Source organism: Chanodichthys erythropterus, chromosome 9 (genome assembly GCF_024489055.1).
Source record: "Chanodichthys erythropterus isolate Z2021 chromosome 9, ASM2448905v1, whole genome shotgun sequence".
In the NCBI taxonomy this organism is placed as follows: domain Eukaryota; kingdom Metazoa; phylum Chordata; class Actinopteri; order Cypriniformes; family Xenocyprididae; genus Chanodichthys; species Chanodichthys erythropterus.
In genome coordinates, this window is record NC_090229.1 from 13,760,859 (window position 1) to 13,778,535 (window position 17,677).

At 37.4% G+C, this 17,677-nt stretch overlaps 1 protein-coding gene and 1 long non-coding RNA gene across 2 annotated transcripts in view; both read right to left on the bottom strand.

The window, feature by feature from the left end:
- The window catches only part of obscna (obscurin, cytoskeletal calmodulin and titin-interacting RhoGEF a), a 48,781-nt gene extending 34,450 nt beyond the window's left edge, over window positions 1–14,331 (bottom strand). Inside the window, exons 1-24 of the mRNA XM_067395615.1 lie at window positions 14,271–14,331; window positions 13,144–13,305; window positions 12,394–12,498; window positions 12,053–12,319; window positions 11,588–11,857; window positions 9,480–9,746; window positions 9,026–9,289; window positions 8,457–8,723; window positions 7,770–8,384; window positions 7,324–7,590; window positions 6,935–7,207; window positions 6,301–6,564; window positions 5,935–6,201; window positions 5,576–5,842; window positions 5,218–5,484; window positions 4,737–5,003; window positions 4,391–4,657; window positions 3,281–3,547; window positions 2,119–2,385; window positions 1,720–1,986; window positions 1,372–1,638; window positions 1,010–1,276; window positions 565–831; window positions 212–478 (exon numbers count right to left, since the gene is read on the bottom strand). Of these exons, the coding sequence (XP_067251716.1) occupies window positions 212–478; window positions 565–831; window positions 1,010–1,276; window positions 1,372–1,638; window positions 1,720–1,986; window positions 2,119–2,385; window positions 3,281–3,547; window positions 4,391–4,657; window positions 4,737–5,003; window positions 5,218–5,484; window positions 5,576–5,842; window positions 5,935–6,201; window positions 6,301–6,564; window positions 6,935–7,207; window positions 7,324–7,590; window positions 7,770–8,384; window positions 8,457–8,723; window positions 9,026–9,289; window positions 9,480–9,746; window positions 11,588–11,857; window positions 12,053–12,319; window positions 12,394–12,498; window positions 13,144–13,305; window positions 14,271–14,331 (6,286 nt within the window). The remainder of the gene's footprint in view (window positions 1–211; window positions 479–564; window positions 832–1,009; window positions 1,277–1,371; window positions 1,639–1,719; window positions 1,987–2,118; window positions 2,386–3,280; window positions 3,548–4,390; window positions 4,658–4,736; window positions 5,004–5,217; window positions 5,485–5,575; window positions 5,843–5,934; window positions 6,202–6,300; window positions 6,565–6,934; window positions 7,208–7,323; window positions 7,591–7,769; window positions 8,385–8,456; window positions 8,724–9,025; window positions 9,290–9,479; window positions 9,747–11,587; window positions 11,858–12,052; window positions 12,320–12,393; window positions 12,499–13,143; window positions 13,306–14,270) is intronic.
- Window positions 14,332–14,425: 94 nt separating this feature from the next.
- On the bottom strand, window positions 14,426–15,831 carry LOC137026966 (uncharacterized). Its single transcript, XR_010895954.1, has 3 exons — window positions 15,672–15,831; window positions 14,825–14,900; window positions 14,426–14,537 (listed from the first exon to the last, which is right to left on the bottom strand). It is a non-coding gene; the product is annotated as an uncharacterized lncRNA (long non-coding RNA).
- Window positions 15,832–17,677: the final 1,846 nt, after the last annotated feature.

Below are 17,677 nucleotides of genomic sequence, written 5' to 3' on the forward strand. Positions count from 1 at the left end.
TCCAGCCCTGGGTATCATAGTGTTTACAGCACTGTAAAAATGTTGTCAAGATAATTGGTATAGACACAATGTTAGCATGTATGCAAAGACAAAACTATTCTATGCATGATTTCTTTGTTTAAAATTTTGATTTGGCGGAATTATTATTCAAAATTTAGAACAACCCTGTGTGAACTCAATGAGAAGGTCATTAAAGTGCCACTGGACCTACCCCTAACATTAACTTCAGCTGTTGTCTTCTGGTCTCCAACAATGCAGCTGTATTCCCCAACATCCACAGGAAGGACGTTTTTAATGTGTAATTCGGCAACCAATCCCTCCTGCTTGATCTTGTATTTAGTTCCATTGCTAAGCTCCTCGTCACCTCTCAACCATGTTACTGGTACCCCAGCCTTGGACAACTCACAATGCAGAATAACAACACCTCCTTCAGGAGCCTCTTGGTTCTTCAGGTTTTGTTTGAACGTTACTGGCGTGGCTGAAGAGTAGCACATTAGCATGTTAGCTCATAGTGAGCTCAAGCGATAATAAAAGCTCAATTTTCTTTAAAACCTTCATCCATACCAAACACTCTGACCGTGGCTTTGGTCTTCTGCTCCCCACAAATGCAACTGTAGACTCCACTGTCTTCAGGTATGGCTTTCATGATGATCAGCTGCCTTGTAACATCACAATCCTTGATCTGATACTTATACCCAGACCTGAGGAGCTCTTCCCCCTTTCTCCATTCAACAGGACATCCAGCTTTTGAGAGCTCACAGTGTAATACGAGTGTATTTTCTTCCTCAACTTCCTGATTTTTCAACTTGACTTTAAAAGTGATAGGTGGAACTGGAAGCGTCAACCAAAAGACATATGCCTGATTATTTCACAACAAAACCATGCAGGCCCTCAAAGCACAGCGAAGCAGAAGACTACAGCACAAGAAGCAATAAAAAAAATCATAACAGCAAGCCAAAAAAGCCCAAAATGTGCCAAGACGCCTCTGCAAAAAGTCTGCATGCCTTACCCTTAACGGTTAGCTCAGCAGTTGACTCAGAATCCTTGGTTTTACATGAATAGCTCCCAGCATCACTTGCTTCAACATTACGTATGACCAGTTTGGTGAATGTTCCCTCTTGCTTCATTTCATACTTGTCATTGGGTTTGAGAATAACTCTTCCCTTTCTCCAGTCGACTTGAGTGCCAGGTTTGGAGAGCTCACATCTTAACACAGCTTGCCCACCTTCTTTAGTTACTTCGTTTTGGAGTTCTCGTTTAAAAGTGACGGGTAGAGCTATGAAAACCATGAAAAATGTGTTCAAGTTAAGTTTGAGAATGATTCGAAGAGAGTAATCAATCAATATTTGGTCTTGCAGTAGTAGAGCGTACCCTTGACTTTGACTTCTGCTGTCGTCTTTTCCTTTCCCATAGTGCAGCTGTAGGAGCCGACATCTTCAGAATTGACATTCTTGATGAGTAGTTCAGCAATCCTTCCCTCGGTCCTCATCTGGTACTTTTCTCCAACTTCCAGCATCTCTTCACCCTTCCACCATTTCACCGCAGCGCCCGGTTTGGAAAGCTCGCAACGCAAAGCAACAGTGTTGCCCTCCACCACTTCTTGATTTCTCAAGTTTTGTTTGAATGTGACTGGGAGAGCTAAGAAATTGTAAATATATATTGTGTCACCTAAGTAGAATATATTTGACAATTATTTAATCGCTTGCTTGAATTTCATACCGTTGATTTTAACCGTTGCTTTGGATGTCTGATCGGGGCATACACAAAAGTAGACTCCACTGTCTTCAGGTACGGCTTTCCTGATAACAAGCTCCATTTTAGTTGAAATTTGTCTCATCTGGTATTTTTCTCCAGGCTTAAGGACTTCCTCTCCCTTCAACCACTCCACATCAGCACTGGCTTTTGAGAGTTCACAGCGCAAAGTGATGTTGTTCCCCTCTTCACCCTCTTGATTCATAAGTTCTTGTTTGAAAGTGATGGGGAGAGCTATACAAAGCAGATGTTGCATATCTGATAATGTGTCTTATAAAAAATTTTCATAGCTTATTTTTAGCAAAATTTGGCTAATGCTCAATTACAGGAACTTGCATTTGAAAACTTCCTGGAACACATTCATACCATTAACTTTGATGGTGGCTTCAGTCTTTTGATCTCCGCATACACAGCGATAAACTCCACTGTCTTCTGGTTGTGCCTTCCTTATTAGCAGTTCTGCTTTTGCTTCTTTGTGTCTCAATTGATATTTTTCTCCAGTCTTGAGCATTTCTTCTCCTTTCCACCACTCTACTCGAACTCCTGCCTTAGAAAGTTCACAGTGCAAAGTGACACTGTTCCCCTCCTGAGCTTCCTGGTTCTTCAGAGATGCTTTAAAGGTAGCAGGGAGTCCTTCAGAAAGCCAAGAATTGAGAAAGCCTGTATTCACGTATTGAAAGTTATAGGATCTTCAAATGTGTAAATATTGTGCCTTCCCACCGAAGTATAACCAAAAACTTACCAGTGGACACTTTCATTGTGCTCAATGAACTTTAATAATTATCAGGTAAAGTCCTAAATAAATGCAATTTATTGGGGTTCATTTTATCGCTTCATAACCAACTCATGCTGTAACAAATTGGGCAAGATCAAGATAAAAGCTACACTTCTACGTAACAGTTTTAATCAACCAATAATATATGAAGGGATTTCTATAACAAGACTCTTCTGATGTCAAATATGGAGTGTAATTAGAGGGTATGATTTAAAATCATAATGTAATGAAAATCTAACAGTGATTTATATCACTGTTGAGAGATTAATTTAACCTGAGCAGTGGGCTTATGTAATGCCATGACAGCATTCTATAGACCTTAATCAGGGTAGAGCCATATATAATTTTAGACAGGAATGAAAGCAAGGCTGTGAAGGATAGAAGTATAGTGCGTTTAATGAATTGTACTGCTGTTTAACAACATACTGATTGTTCAGCTGACACGTCTTTCAGAAAAACGCCATAAAACAGTTTTAAAAAGTTGTGAAAATTACATGATCTAGGGCCTTTATACAGTGCTTGAAAATGTAAAGACTGTAAGTCCATCCCTCACAGCCTCGATTTCATGCTTGTTAAATTCAATATGGCATCAAACCTGACTATGGACAATAGTAGCTGTGAAGGAAATGGACATTTTAAATGAAATGGAAGAACTTGATCACTCAGTGCTATAAAAAAAAGTCACATGGTCATGAAAATGAAATGCATATGAAAACCATCATGTCAAAAATTCAGCAGTAATTTGGATATTACCTTGAACCATCAATTCGGCTGTTGATTGTGAATCTTTGGTTTTGCAGGTGTAATTTCCTGCATCACCCTCAACAAGGTTATTTATCACCAGTTTGGTTAATCGTCCCTCCAGTTTCAGGTGATATTTGGCTCCGGCTTTCAGAATTACTCTACCTTTCCTCCATTCGACTGGAGCACCAGGCTTTGAAAGCTCACAAGTAAATACTGCACTCTCACCCTCTATAGACACCTGGTTCTGAAGCTCTCGCTTGAATGTAATTGGAAGAGCTGAGAAAATATTGTCATTTTTGGTCTTTTAATATGAACCATTACCTCACAGGCAGAAATCATATGATATATATACCATTGTTTAAAAGTTTGGGTCTGTAAGATTTATGGTGTGTTCACACTTGTAGTTCAGTTCTCGTGGTTCTTTTGGTCCAGACCCCCCCCAAAAAAAACATTAAGTCCTGGTTCGCTTAGCGTTCACACTGTAATTTTTAACACTGAACCAAAAGATAAAAAAAAGGGCTTTTTAATGTATGTTTTGCGACAGAACCTACTGAAAATCCAAAACAATGCTGTGTGTTGGGCTAAATGCGCTTGTTATATGTGCGTACGTAAGATGGTATTTTTACCTTGAAAATGTGTAATTGTTTATATGTCTTTGGTCCATGTTGCGTTCATATTTCAGTTGAACTGCACCAGAGTTTGTTCGGAAGCGGCCCTTTTCAGGGGTTTGGTCCACTTGTTTGGTGTGCACCGGTGTTCAAATGGCAGCATTCACACATATTCAAAAACCGCACTAACAGAGCAATCGCACTAGAGTCAGTTTTAATCAAACCAAAACTGCCAAGTGTGAGCATACCCTAAAATGTCTCTTATGCTCATAGTTTGCTTTGTTTGATAAAAATAAATAAATAAATAAAATAAAAACTGTAATATTGTGAAATATTATTGCAATTTAAAAAGTTTGACCCCAAACTTTGACCTCCATTATTTTAAATGTATCTAGTCAATGACAGAGTGCAAACATATTCATATTTTTCTGTATTTTCAGCTTCAGAATCATGAATATTTTGTTAAATTTAATGTGGCATTGAATTTAACATATTTAACATTTAACCCTACCTTTGACTTTCACTTCAGCTGTGGTCTTTTGGCCTCCAGTCACACAGCTGTATATTCCAGCATCTTCAGGGAAAATATTAGTTATTTCCAATTTAGCTGTCCTTCCATTCAGCCTCGTCTGGTACCGTGGCCCTGGAAGGAGAGGTTTATCTCCCCTCCACCATTCCACAGGTACTCCAACTTTAGAGAGCTCACAGTGTAAGGTTATAGATTCCCCTTCCAGAGCTTCTTGGTTCTTAAGATTTTGTTTAAAAGTTGCAGGAGCACCTGGGCAACCACCATACATGTTTTTATAATAACATCAATTTTGTATTAATGACAAAAACTCAATGAAGCAAAACCTTACCAACAATTTTAATTGTAGCTTTGGTCTTTTGGTCTCCACAGACACATCTGTAGACTCCACTGTCTTCAGGCACGGCCTCACAGATGATCAGCTCAACTGATGTGTCTCGTTCTCTCATCTTATACTTCTCTCCAGGCTGGAGCAGCTCATCTCCATTCCACCATTCTACTGGGACACCAGTTTTGGAAAGCTCACAATGCAATGTTATCATCTTCCCTTCCTCAGCTACCAGGTTTTTCAGCTTCTCTTTGAAAGTGACAGGTTGAGCTAGAGAACAAAAAGAAACAAATAAGTACTTTTTTTTTTTTTTTTTTTTTTTTTGCTCTTTCTACTTTGGCAAACGAACAGCCGGAAATTGTTTCTGGCCATCTGACTATACAGTCACTTGTATATATATGTATATATGGCCTGATTGGGCAAGTATAAAAAAAATTAAAAATCCTTATTTTGGATGATTGACTTGTGAAATGAACTAGCTTACCACTAACAGTAATGTTGGCTGATGTCTGGGCAGTTTCACTTGTACAGCTATAGACTCCACTATCCTCTTGGGTCAAATTGAAAATCTTCAGCTCTAGCATGTAGCCTCTCTGCCTGATCTTGTACTTCTCTCCGGACTTGAGCAGGTTGTTCCCCTTTCTCCATTCAACAGGGGTGTCTGGTTTGGATACCTCACAATGTAAGATTATACTGTTTCCCACCTCAGCAATTTGATTTCTTAACTTCTGTTTGAACGTGATGGGTTGAGCTAAGGAAATATAAAATAATATATAAGCTCCATTTTTAGCATTCAGATCACTGAAGAAAGCAAAGTCTTCATATTCAACATCTTGTCTTACTTCGTATTTTGATAATGGCTTTGGTCCTTTGATCTTCACACACACACATGTATGTTCCACTATCCTCAGGCACTGGATTTCTGATTACCAGCTCCAGTATGGTGACTATGTGTCTCATCTGATACTTCTCACCAGGACAGAGAGTTTGTTCATCTTTCAACCATTCCACAGGGATTCCAGCTTTAGAAAGCTCACAGCGTAATGTCACATTTTTACCCTCCTCTATCTCTTGGTTCTTGAGCTCTTTAACAAATGATATAGGAACCGCTGGAAAAGAAGGAATGGTACAAGTGAAGCTACAAAATAGCTGATTATCAAAGACAAATGTTATGAACTCATTTTCATAGTATAATCAGTACCATTGACTATAACTGTAGCCATAGTTTTTTGGTCTCTGCAAATGCATATGTAATTCCCAGAGTCTTCCGGCTTCAGATTGTGTATTGTAAGAGAAATGCAAGATTTCCTCTGCCTCATGTGGTACTTCTCACTAGACTTTAGCGTCTCGGGTCCTTTGCGCCAAATAAACTGGACGCCGGGTATAGAGTATTTGCACATCAGCGTCACACTCTCTCCCTCTTTGACCTCCTGGTTCTGAAGCGCTTTTGTAAACTCAGCAGGAATGACTAATGTGAAACAAACATAAAGATGGTGTAATTTTAGTAAAAGTAGTAAAACTAAAACTTCCTACATGGTAGATTTTGGAAAAGAGACATCTGAAATACCTTTAACAGTCAAAGTGGCTTTACTGCTGACCGATCCTGCATCGCACTCGTACACCCCTGCATCGCTGTCTTTCACATCACGGATGGCCAGCCTGGCCTCATTTCCAGATCGACTCACTAAGTACTTTGAGGAATTCCAGACTAAACAGCCATCTTTGTACCAAACAATGTGACATGGCTTTGAGGTCTTGCATAACAGCATCAGACTTCCTCCTTCAATTGCTTCTGTGTCCTCCAATGCTTTAGTTATCGTGGGGCGTCTCTCTGTTCAAAGAGGTTGTATTACAAAGACATATCTCAGATTTATGTTGAACAATATTCTAATCTGCATTGTATTTTCTTATGTTTCACATTTTTGGTTTTATGATAGACAACCTCAAGACAAAAAAATGTTTACACATAAACCTCCTTAAAACTCCTTTTTTGTTCTAAACCTCAAAAGTGTATATTTTATATAACATTATATATAAGAAATTATATATAACATCTATTTATGATATCAAAGCAGTAAAAGATATATTGACTAGTTTCATCTCAAAAAGCCTTCTTATGAGCATTATTAACAGCAATTCACCATTTCATGTGCTTATATGCCACACGCTTCTTGTCAAGTGTCATGATTTATAATAGTTACCCCTGACTAGTAGTGACGCGTATGATCTTTTGTCCCCAGCCTCAAAGGAGATGGTGCCAGTGTCTTTACGTGCAAGTTGTTTGAAGGTAAGAGTGTGGTAGCCACCAGGCATCATCTTGATTTCATTAAGATCATTAGTGTAGAGTAAGGTCTCATCCAGGTACCATTTAACATCAGTGTAGTCACTTGGGCAGATTCGGCACTTGAAGACGATGGTATCTCCTTCTAGACACTCTTTATCTTCTAGCTCATCCACAATGACCACTTTTTGACCTGAGGGCCAGATTCATATAAAAAATTCAATAGATGCATAAAAACTTTTACAATTCATAAAGTGACTATAAAATAGTGTCCAAATATTTTATTCTAGTAAAGCATTTCAGATTAACCTTGAACAGTAAGTAATGCTCTGCTCTGCATTGTTCCAACATCACAGGTGTAAACCGCACTGTCACTCTTCTCCAGACTGAAGATGGTCAGGGTAAGGACAACATCCTTTTTCTTCATCATGTACTTTTGTCCCGAGCTGAGCACTGTCAGGCCTTTTAACCAGGTCACAGTAGTGGCGGGCCTTCTGGTTTCACACTCCATGATCACTGAGCCCTTTTCCTCAGCACGCAAATCCCTCAGTTCCTTCGCAAATGTATGTTGCAACTCTAAATACATAAAGACAAAAGAGAGAGTAGCATTTTAAAACATTTGTTTGTAACACATGTAAGTAACACTCGGCAGAATGTACTGAGCTTGCAAGAGCAGTGGCGCATAGAAAAATTAATAAAGAAGTGTATAAAATAAACCAACTCAACTTCATAATAGGGAATAAGGAAGTACTTACCTCTGACATCTAATCTTGCCCTTGTAGCAATCCCATCAGCCTCACAGCAGTATTCTCCTGAGTCCATTATGGCTACATTATGGATGATGAGCTTCACTAAATAATCCTTTCGGATAATTTCATATTTTGGGCTGACTCTAATTAGTCGCCCATTTTTCAGCCATTTAACTGTTGCATCAGGTTTGGTGATCTCACAGCTGAGCTCTGGATCTTCACCAGGTGTCGCTTTAACATTTAGCATATCCCTAAACACTCTAACAGGCTTCTCTGAGAAAACAGAAGAGACAGAGAGTAAACAATGCTGAACTTGGAAACTTAAATTATTTGTGATATTTAAAATATCACCTTTGACAAACAACATAGTCCTGCAACTGAGATCTTTGATGGTAAAGACCACTTCGCCGGCATCAGATATAGTAACTTCCTGAATGCTCATTGTGTATTTGCGCCCCTTGTTAGCAACTATGATATGTCCATTGCTGACAATCAGTTGGCCGTTCAAGATCCACAATGCTTCATCGATGATATCATGGGACAGGACACACTCAAAACTGCAGTTTTCCCCTTCCAGCACAGTTGTTGTCCGTATGCGTTTGGTAATGGTAATGCGCAGGGCTGAAAAAAAGTCCCTCAGTTTAAATAGTTATTTTTGGGTAAATTATTTCAATTAGACATAATGAAACTTACCACGAACTATGACTTTTGCTTTAGTTTGGCTGCAGCCAATATCACAGCTGTACTCCCCTCCATCGTCCTTTCTCAGCTTGCGAACTATAAGAGTCAATGACTTTCCCACATGGAGAATCTCATACTTCTCATTGGCGGTCAGAGTTTCACCATCTTTCCTCCAGACAGGAGTTACAGATGGCTTGGAAACTTCACACTGCAGAAGGACTTCACCACGCTCCTCACCTGCTACATCCTCTAGTGACCTGAGGAAGACTGCTGGCTTCTCTAATAGACACATAAATGGCTGATATTAGGAATTTACTCCAAAGAAAATTAACACTCACTTTTGCATGCTAGTAAATTTAGGCATCACAACATTATGATGTACAATAAGAAAGATTGATAATTTCTGCTATAGAAACTAAAAAAAAAAAAATCATAATAATAGAGGATGGATGATACGGAGCTCCGAAAGGGAAATGGTGATAGAAAAAAACATGCAATGGAAGTATGTGTCTGAATGTAGAGAAGTTGGACATCAGATTATTCAAAAAATGTCTTAGTCCCATGGTTATTGAAAACCTTACCTCTGACCCTGAGGAATGCAGACTCACTGATATCCAAGGTTTTGAATGTTACACGGCTCTCTTGAGGAGCGAGTCGCTTTAGAATCAGACTGTACACTTTTCCAGAATTCTGGATTTTGTTGATGTGGTTGGTGTATAGTATTCGGTCATTGAGAAGCCACTGGACACTAGGTGTCTCGTGACTCAGTTCACAACTGAATACTGCAGACCCATCTTCCTCAGTCTCTGCTTGCTCCAGGTGTCTTATGATCTTCAACCTTTTAACTGCAGGAAAAGAAAAAATATTTCTAATGTACTGAATGCGTCTTATCTGTGCTCTAAAGATGCTTCATGAAAAGCTACTCGTGCATATGGAAGACTATACCAGGGAGTGCAGATTTTGTCTTATTTTGATGGTGTGGGTAAAATTTGCAGGTATATTAAACTCCCTAATATTGCAGCTAAAAGCAGGTACCTTCAACACTGATTCTTCCTCTTGTCTCTGAGCCACCGGCCAGACAGCGATACTCTCCTGAATCTACTGCTTTCACACCCAGGATGGTCATCTCAACCCGGTTCTTTTCTCGCTTCATTGTGTACTTATTAGAGGCAAACAGGGGGGTTCTACCCTTGAACCAGCGCACCACTCTGGGGGACGGACAGAACTCACAGCTGAGAGTAACTGACCCGTTCTCCTTCACCTCCACATCGGAAATGGGCTGTCTGACTATCAAAGGCCGCTCTATTAGGGAAGTGTAAGCAAGAAGGCACATGATTCACAAGCCATAAAATACAAATGCATGGCTCTATGCTCTGATTTAAGGATGCACTGATATTAAATTGATATATTAAAAATGATGTTTTAAAGGTGCCCTAGAACTTTTTAAAAAAAGATGTAATATAAGTCTAAGGTGTCCCCTGAATGTGTCTGTGAAGTTTCAGCTCAAAATTCCCCATAGATTTTTTTTAATTCATTTTTTTAACTGCCTATTTCGGGGCATCATTATAAATGAGCCGATTCAGGGCTACTGGCCCTTTAATTCTCGTGCTCCACACCCACGGAGCTCGCGCTTGCCTTAAACAGTGCATAAACAAAGTTTACACAGCTAATATAGCCCTCAAATGGATCTTTACAAAGTGTTCGTCATGCATGCGGCATGCATGCGTCGGATTATGTGAGTATTGTATACTGTTATATTGTTTACATTTGATTCTGAATGAATTTGAGGCTGTGCTCCGTGGCTAACGGCTAATGCTACACTGTTGGAGAGATTTATAAAGAATGAAGTTGTGTTTATGAATTATACAGACTGCAAGTGTTTAAAAATGAAAATAGTGACGGCTCTTGTCTCTGTGAATACAGTAAGAAACGATGGTAACTTTAACCACATTTAACAGTACATTAGCAACATGGTAACGAAACATTTAGAAAGACAATTTACAAATATCACTAAAAATATCATGATATCATGGATCATGTCAGTTATTATTGCTCCATCTGCCATTTTTCGCTATTGTTCTTGCTTGCTTACCTAGTCTGTTGATTCAGCTATGCACATCCAGACGTTCTGCCTTTGTCTAATGCCTTTCATAATGTTGGGAACATGGGCTGGCATATGCAAATATTGGGGGCGTACATCCCCGACTATTACGTAACAGTCAGTGTTATGTTGAGATTCGCCTGTTCTTCGGAGGTCTTTTAAACAAATGAGATTTATATAAGAAGGAGGAAACAATGGAGTTTGAAACTCACTGTATGTCTTTTCCATGTACTGAACTCTTGTTATTTGACTATGCCAAGATAAATTAAATTTTTCATTCGAGGACACCTTTAATATGTTATGGCCAATTAACGATAAATGGCTAATATTAAAATAAATGACTAGTTTAAATGAATTCAAAATATCACTAAAAACTAAAATTAATAATGTTCTATTCCACAGGTGTATTTAATCACAATATTATTATGGGTATCCATTTTGAGACATGTTAAAGATTACATTTAACAGCATTATTAAATTATTAGTTAATTTAAGGATTAAAGTTAAAGCATTACATGACTGCAAAAGTGTTCATGCACAGATCTGATCCTTTGACCGATTTCTTTGCACCGCCTGGTTACATTCACTTTAGACACGACTGGTATCCGAGATCTGTGTTTACATTAATCCCCACCCAGAATGATTCTGTTGGTGATCGCATTACTATGCGACAAGTTTGACCCTCCGGTTTTGAATGGTTGTACTAAAATTATTTATTAAATTTCATACGGGTGGCCATTATTATTTGCCAGCATGGATAAGTTTACAGTTGTCATGGATGATTTATAATTTATAATATACATTTAGAAGTGGCTCATAATGGATGCGAAAAAATTTGGATTTTTGTGTTTACACATGTGCAACAAATTCCGATTTGTGTCAGATGTGAGTAAAAAAAATGTTTTGTGCCAGTGTAAATGCTGGACATGAAATGACCAATACTATAATAATGAAAAACTTGTAATATTGGCCAAATAACTAATATGGCACCAATTTATTGTGTACCCCTACTCTGAATATTTGAGATTGACAAGATAATTACCTGTAACTGTGAGTTGAGCTTCTGACTTGCTCTTCCCCGAGGAGAACTGCACAGTGCCACACATGCTACTGTCAGTTTGGGTGAAAATAAGTCTGTTCGAGGTTCCTTGTCTCTCAATCCTGATTTCTGGACAGGGAAATAATATCTGCCCATTCAGGGTCCATTTTGGTGCCCTCTCTAATTTAATACTGGTTTCCACTTTAAAACGAGCCTCCTTAGGCTCCATGACCTCCACAGAACTGAGTCCTTTTAAAATGCTGATGGCCTGCTCTGTAAAAATAGATAAAAAAAAAACAGTGCATAAAAGTGGTAGCTAACATTTCAAAAGGATAGACTAACTGGCTAAATTAATTAAAAGTAGACTAAGAATGAATCCGTAAAATCAATTATAATATTGAAACTGGATAATTAAATTGTATTTAAATTATGATTACATATACTTTAGGGAAAAAAATTACTTCTCACCCTCTACAAACAGCTGGCAAGAAGTCCTCTCATCAAGAGCATCACAGACAAAAGTGTCTTCATCTGAGGAGCCCACATCATCTATGATAAGTTGTCGGTACACACCTTCATTAATAGTTTGGTACTTCCTATTTGGCACAATTTCATGATTTCTTCTGTACCATTTAACCACAGCATTGGCACGGGAGACCTGACACTCCAGCAAGGCACGGTGTTTGTACATGGCAATCTTCACCCTCAGGGGCTTCAAAAAATGAACTGGAAGCTCTGCAATGATCATCCTTATTAAATTTGAACACTATTGAAGAAAATGGATAAAATGTAATGCTCTTTTTGTTTACCTTTGACTCGTAGTGTTGCTGTTGAAGAGACCCTCTCAGCAGTGAATCTGATTTCACCAGCATCTTCTGGTTTGACTGATTTATAGGTCAGGGAGTGAATTTTACCTGTTTGTATGATTTGAAGAATTTGTGAGAATTTGAAAGACCTGCTGAAAATTACATTTTAAACTTTAAAGCCAAAATACTTTTTGGTCATTCTCAAAAAATAGTCATATTCTACCTTAAAAAATGATGAAAATATATATATATATATAATATAAAGATAAAAAAAAATCAACATGGTACACAGCTACATACACAGATTTTTTATTTTCAAAATATTGTATTTTCAAAAGTTTTTTACATTGAAAACATCAATGTAAAGAAATCAAGGGACAATTTGTTGGTTTTTTTTTATATATAATTATTTACTTATTTTGTTTTGCTTTTTTTGCAAACTTGTTCTACTGTGCAGTAATTCTTAATTTTTTATATATTTATATATATATATATTTTTAATATATATAATATATATATAATATATATAATATATATATATATATATATATATATATATATATATATATATATATATATATATATATATATATATATATAATGCTTTTTTATGTTTTCATATGAAGTTTGAAATGTCTTTTTCATGACTGAAAGGCCAGGTGAAATAGTTTTACCATATTCTGAGAATGACCCTGTTATGAACATAATGACATCCACCAGAAGTCAAAGTGTCACAAAACCTTTCACACATACCCTCACATCTTATTTTAATATTGTCTCCAGCTCTCAACCGGCTGTCGTCCTTAAACCACTTCCCATCCACATCTTCCCAGTTGACCTCACAGATAAATGTCACACTCTCCCTCTCAGACACACTGGTATTCTGAAGATCCTTCACAATCTTTATATCCCTGGCTGAGAGAAAGGAGACATGATAGTAGCAAACTGCTATCACAGGCAGCTTGTTTGGTAACATTTAAAATGACAAAGACCACTTCTCTACTGTAAATGTACATTTAAAACTATCCAAAACATTTGTGATCTGAGGTGTCCAACCCATTATCGCACAGAGAAATTAAATATTTAATATGGCATTAACCCTCTAAAGCAGGGGTGTCCAGACTCATTCTTGAAGGGCCACTATCCTGCAGAGTTTCACTCCAACAGCTCTAAAAAAAACACCTGCCTGCAAGTTTCTAGAATTAGACCTTTATTAGCTGGTTCAGGTGTGTTTAATTGGGGTTGGGGCTAATCTCTGCCAGACAGTGGCCCTCCAGGACCGAGTTTGGACACCCCTGCTCTAAAGCCTACTGTATCATATTTTATATGCAAATTTTTAAGGCCTTTAAATCAACATGATCAAAACAAGTAAAAAGGTAAGTAAAAAGGCTTTTTAGTATAATTCTCAAAAGTCCGGCTTCAGGAATCTTTATTGATTTTTATAAAGCAAACTTAAATAGCATTTAATTTTTTCTTAATATTTCAAGATGAACACTTGTTGAACTGAAGCAACAAGTTTTGAGAATTATACTTGATTTAGATGGCCTCAAAGAATGATCAAGTTTGGATTTTTAGAAAAATCAAGTTAATATAGGGCAGGCTATGAGTATCAAATATGATACTGTCTTTTGAGGAATGTTTTTTGTACATTTCTCAATCGTGTTGCATTGCATTACATTTTGCTTATATATATATATATATATATATATATATATATATATATATATATATATATATATATATATATTTTTTTTTTTTTTTTTTTTCCTTTTGGTTCAATAAACTGTTCTATTTAAAAAAAAAAAAAAAAAAATCGATTTTCTGACTAATATTTCATATGTCAGGGGTTACAGGGTTAAATACATGGTTTGGTGGTATACCTTTGACTGTCAGCATAGCAGAGCTTTCAATCCCTTCAGCCTTGAAGCTGATGACGCCCATGTCAGCAACCGTGACCCGCGTCAGCGTGAGTGTGTGTTTTTTCCCCTGCGTGGCAATTCGACACACAGGCCTGGATTTAAATGGGACTCCATCCCTGGTCCATTCACCCTTGACGTACGCTTGACTGAGGACCACCTCAAATGTACAGGCTTCCTTCTCACACAGCGTCACATCCTCTAGCCCTTTCACCAATTGAATTCTATTCACTTTAGACAAAAATAGAAGAATTGTGAGTGTTTCTTTAGTATACGTTACCACGGAGCCCCTAAAGTGACATTTGCGGGGGAAGATTATAAGCTTGCGCGCGAGCACAACAAACTGTCGCGGTCTCCTCTTTTCTAGCTTTCCTGCATCTTGCTCGCGCCAAAACACAAACTGAGTTGTGCTCACGTGAATGTCTCAGCTTCCCACGAATGTCACATTAGGGATATAAAAATATTCAGAATGATGATATAAAAATATACAAAATGCTTAATCAAGAAATTATTCTTACATGCCATGTTTCAGGAACTTGTACTCTCACAAGCATGGCCAGCAACTTCAAGATTAGCTACTACTTCAGTTGAACTCTAAAACAAAGTGTCATTTGTTACTTATCGACAATATAAAGACTGAAAAAGAACTATGCTTCATGATTTCTGTATTATTTTAGTACTTAACAAAATGCATTGATGGGTTTAATTTTATGTCAAAAACACTTGTGAAACAGAAAGAGATCTCAATAGTGAATACAACCTGTGGCTGCTCTTATAATAGAAATATGAAACTAACTGACAGAAATAATGTTCCCTTACACTCTGTGTAATTAGTTAATAACTTGGCATGCACTGATGTCTCTGCCACTCTATTTTATATGGACATGTTATGTCCATATGTGCAGATACAAATCAAAGACAGACCAATCTAAATCAAAACAAAGGCAGAAATCTAAATCTAAATCAAGACAGACAAACTCCCTGCACACTTCTTTCTCACATTACAAACAAACAAACGCCTCTCCCAGTTTTCCCATTGGTATGTCACAATTCTTCAATTAATAGTTGGCCTCAATGCTTTGAAACATGACACCATCCTTGCATCCTGGAGATTAAAAACACTGAATAAGACATGAATTTCTTTTTTTTATTTATTAAACTGACTATAGTTAAATCAAAACAATTGGGAATTTATAAAACTGGAGACATTACATACTTTAAGACTTCAGTATCAAATCATTTTTGTTGTTGTTGATGGTCATGCACCAGAAAACTAGGTATTTAAACAACAACTTTAAATCAGTCATGAGAAAATCATGCATGACCAGACTTTTAGAGAACAAACAGATCTTCCATTCCACTCACCTTTAGCTGAATTTGACATTTTCCCTCACATTAAAGTCCATACAAAACACTGCAAACCATAATATTTGAAACTAGTTACAAAAATACCAGAAAACATCAGTCCGCACAGGATTTTCTGCAGGTCACGTAAATTCCTTGAAGATTATCCCCCAAACTTTGACCAAAGATACCCAGGTCAGTGTGCTATCCCCTGTTTCCCTTGGCAGACAAGCAGCTGAAAGTGTTTTTCTTTTTTTCAGCTTTCCCAAAGGCTAATACCAAACAGCTGACATATCTCCAAAATAGCTGTGCGTCATTATACATAAAGATAGAAACATCTTGGCTACATGGAGCAAGTCCTGCCTGCTAGCATTGTTTTCATCCACCACAGATCACTGACCATCTACCTTTCTCAAATGATGGTTTGGTTCATTAGCCTATTTACCATGGTTACCTGGTTTCACAGACAGGGTTTAGATTAAGCTAAGATTAGGCCTTAGTTTAATTAGGACATTTAAGTAGCTTTTATAAATATGCCTTGAAAAAAACATTACAGGTGTGCATCTTGAGACAAAACAATGGCACTGACATATTTCAAGATATGTCAGTGCAAGTTGCTTTCAGTTAAACATGCATTTTAGTCTGGGCTTAAACCTTGTCTGTGAAACCAGGGGAAAATCTCTTAATTGACTATATATCCCTTAACAAATTCTCAGACTTGATTCAGAGTCGATTCCCAGTGAATGAATGCTTCTTTTCATTGATTTATGTTGTGCTGACCTGAAGTTATTCACAGTAGCACAGGTTCCTTAGTTCATGAATCATATTTCTCTGAGAGATGCCAATACAACTGAGTTAGAAAGGTCACAGGAGATTAAAAGATACTGTCATTCAGATGTGAAATTACTTGTTAGATCTGAATGCCAAGACTGCAAGACTGTCCAGTGTCTTTGGTAAGAAGCATTTAAGCTGTCATGTGAAAAGAATAGGATTTATTCTGACAACTAAAGCAGTCTCAACATATTGGCAAATTAAAAAATTTATTGAGATTTAAAACATTATCAAATTTGAACATCACTGACATAAACTGCATAGATTTGTCCTGAGTTATCTTGATGCATGATGTTCATAGTGAAATGTGCCATTTTTATGTTATTAGCAGCATCAAACAGAATTTATTTGATTGACAGTCCAACTGACAGGACATAATAATTAGCTCAACCAATGGCTTGAGTTTGGGGGAGAAACTACTTGTTTTTGCCAACCAATGGTAGACAGAAATGAGGAAGTGTTTGAAAACTGTCATTCTTTTTGCTGACTCTTATGCACCTCACCTTCAAAACTTAACTTTTGCTCATTTCCACTGAATAAACCTTGAAAGTCTGTTGCATTTTGCAGGAGCAAAGTCTGTCAAACGAGTTGCAGGCATCCACCATGCATGTGTACAAGTAGTTACAACTCAAAGTGACGGGGATGCGATATCACTGATGGCCCGAAGACGCCGTATAAATAGTAATTTGTTAACGAAACAGAACCATGCGAGGACGTGTTAGGTGAAATCTGAACTTGACAAAACAGCTGAACACTTCACCTAAGCTCGCACGGCCTTGTTTGGAGCCCATCTCTGCAAGTTTCACATGTCCTTTGGTTTTGTCTCTCTCCACCCTACTGACAACAGATTTATCGAGAACCATAAATCAACTTTGCACTTCATTATTATAATTCTTAGTAGTTCAATTTGAACATACCATTTGAATTAATGTAAACAGAGACAATCAATTTTATAGACACACATCACTTGTTTTCAATCATGCTTTAGAAATATATATAAACTTAAAGCGATTTGGCTAAATTCAATTCATAGTACCCATGATGACACAGTTGGCACGTGAGTGTAACTAGAGAGAGAGAGCGAAAACAGCATGACCTTCAGGATATCAATGATGTTGATGCTATTGTGCAACTTGTTCCTGCTTTGCATCAAAATCATAAGTAAAATGAAGCACCAAAACCTTAATTTTAACTTT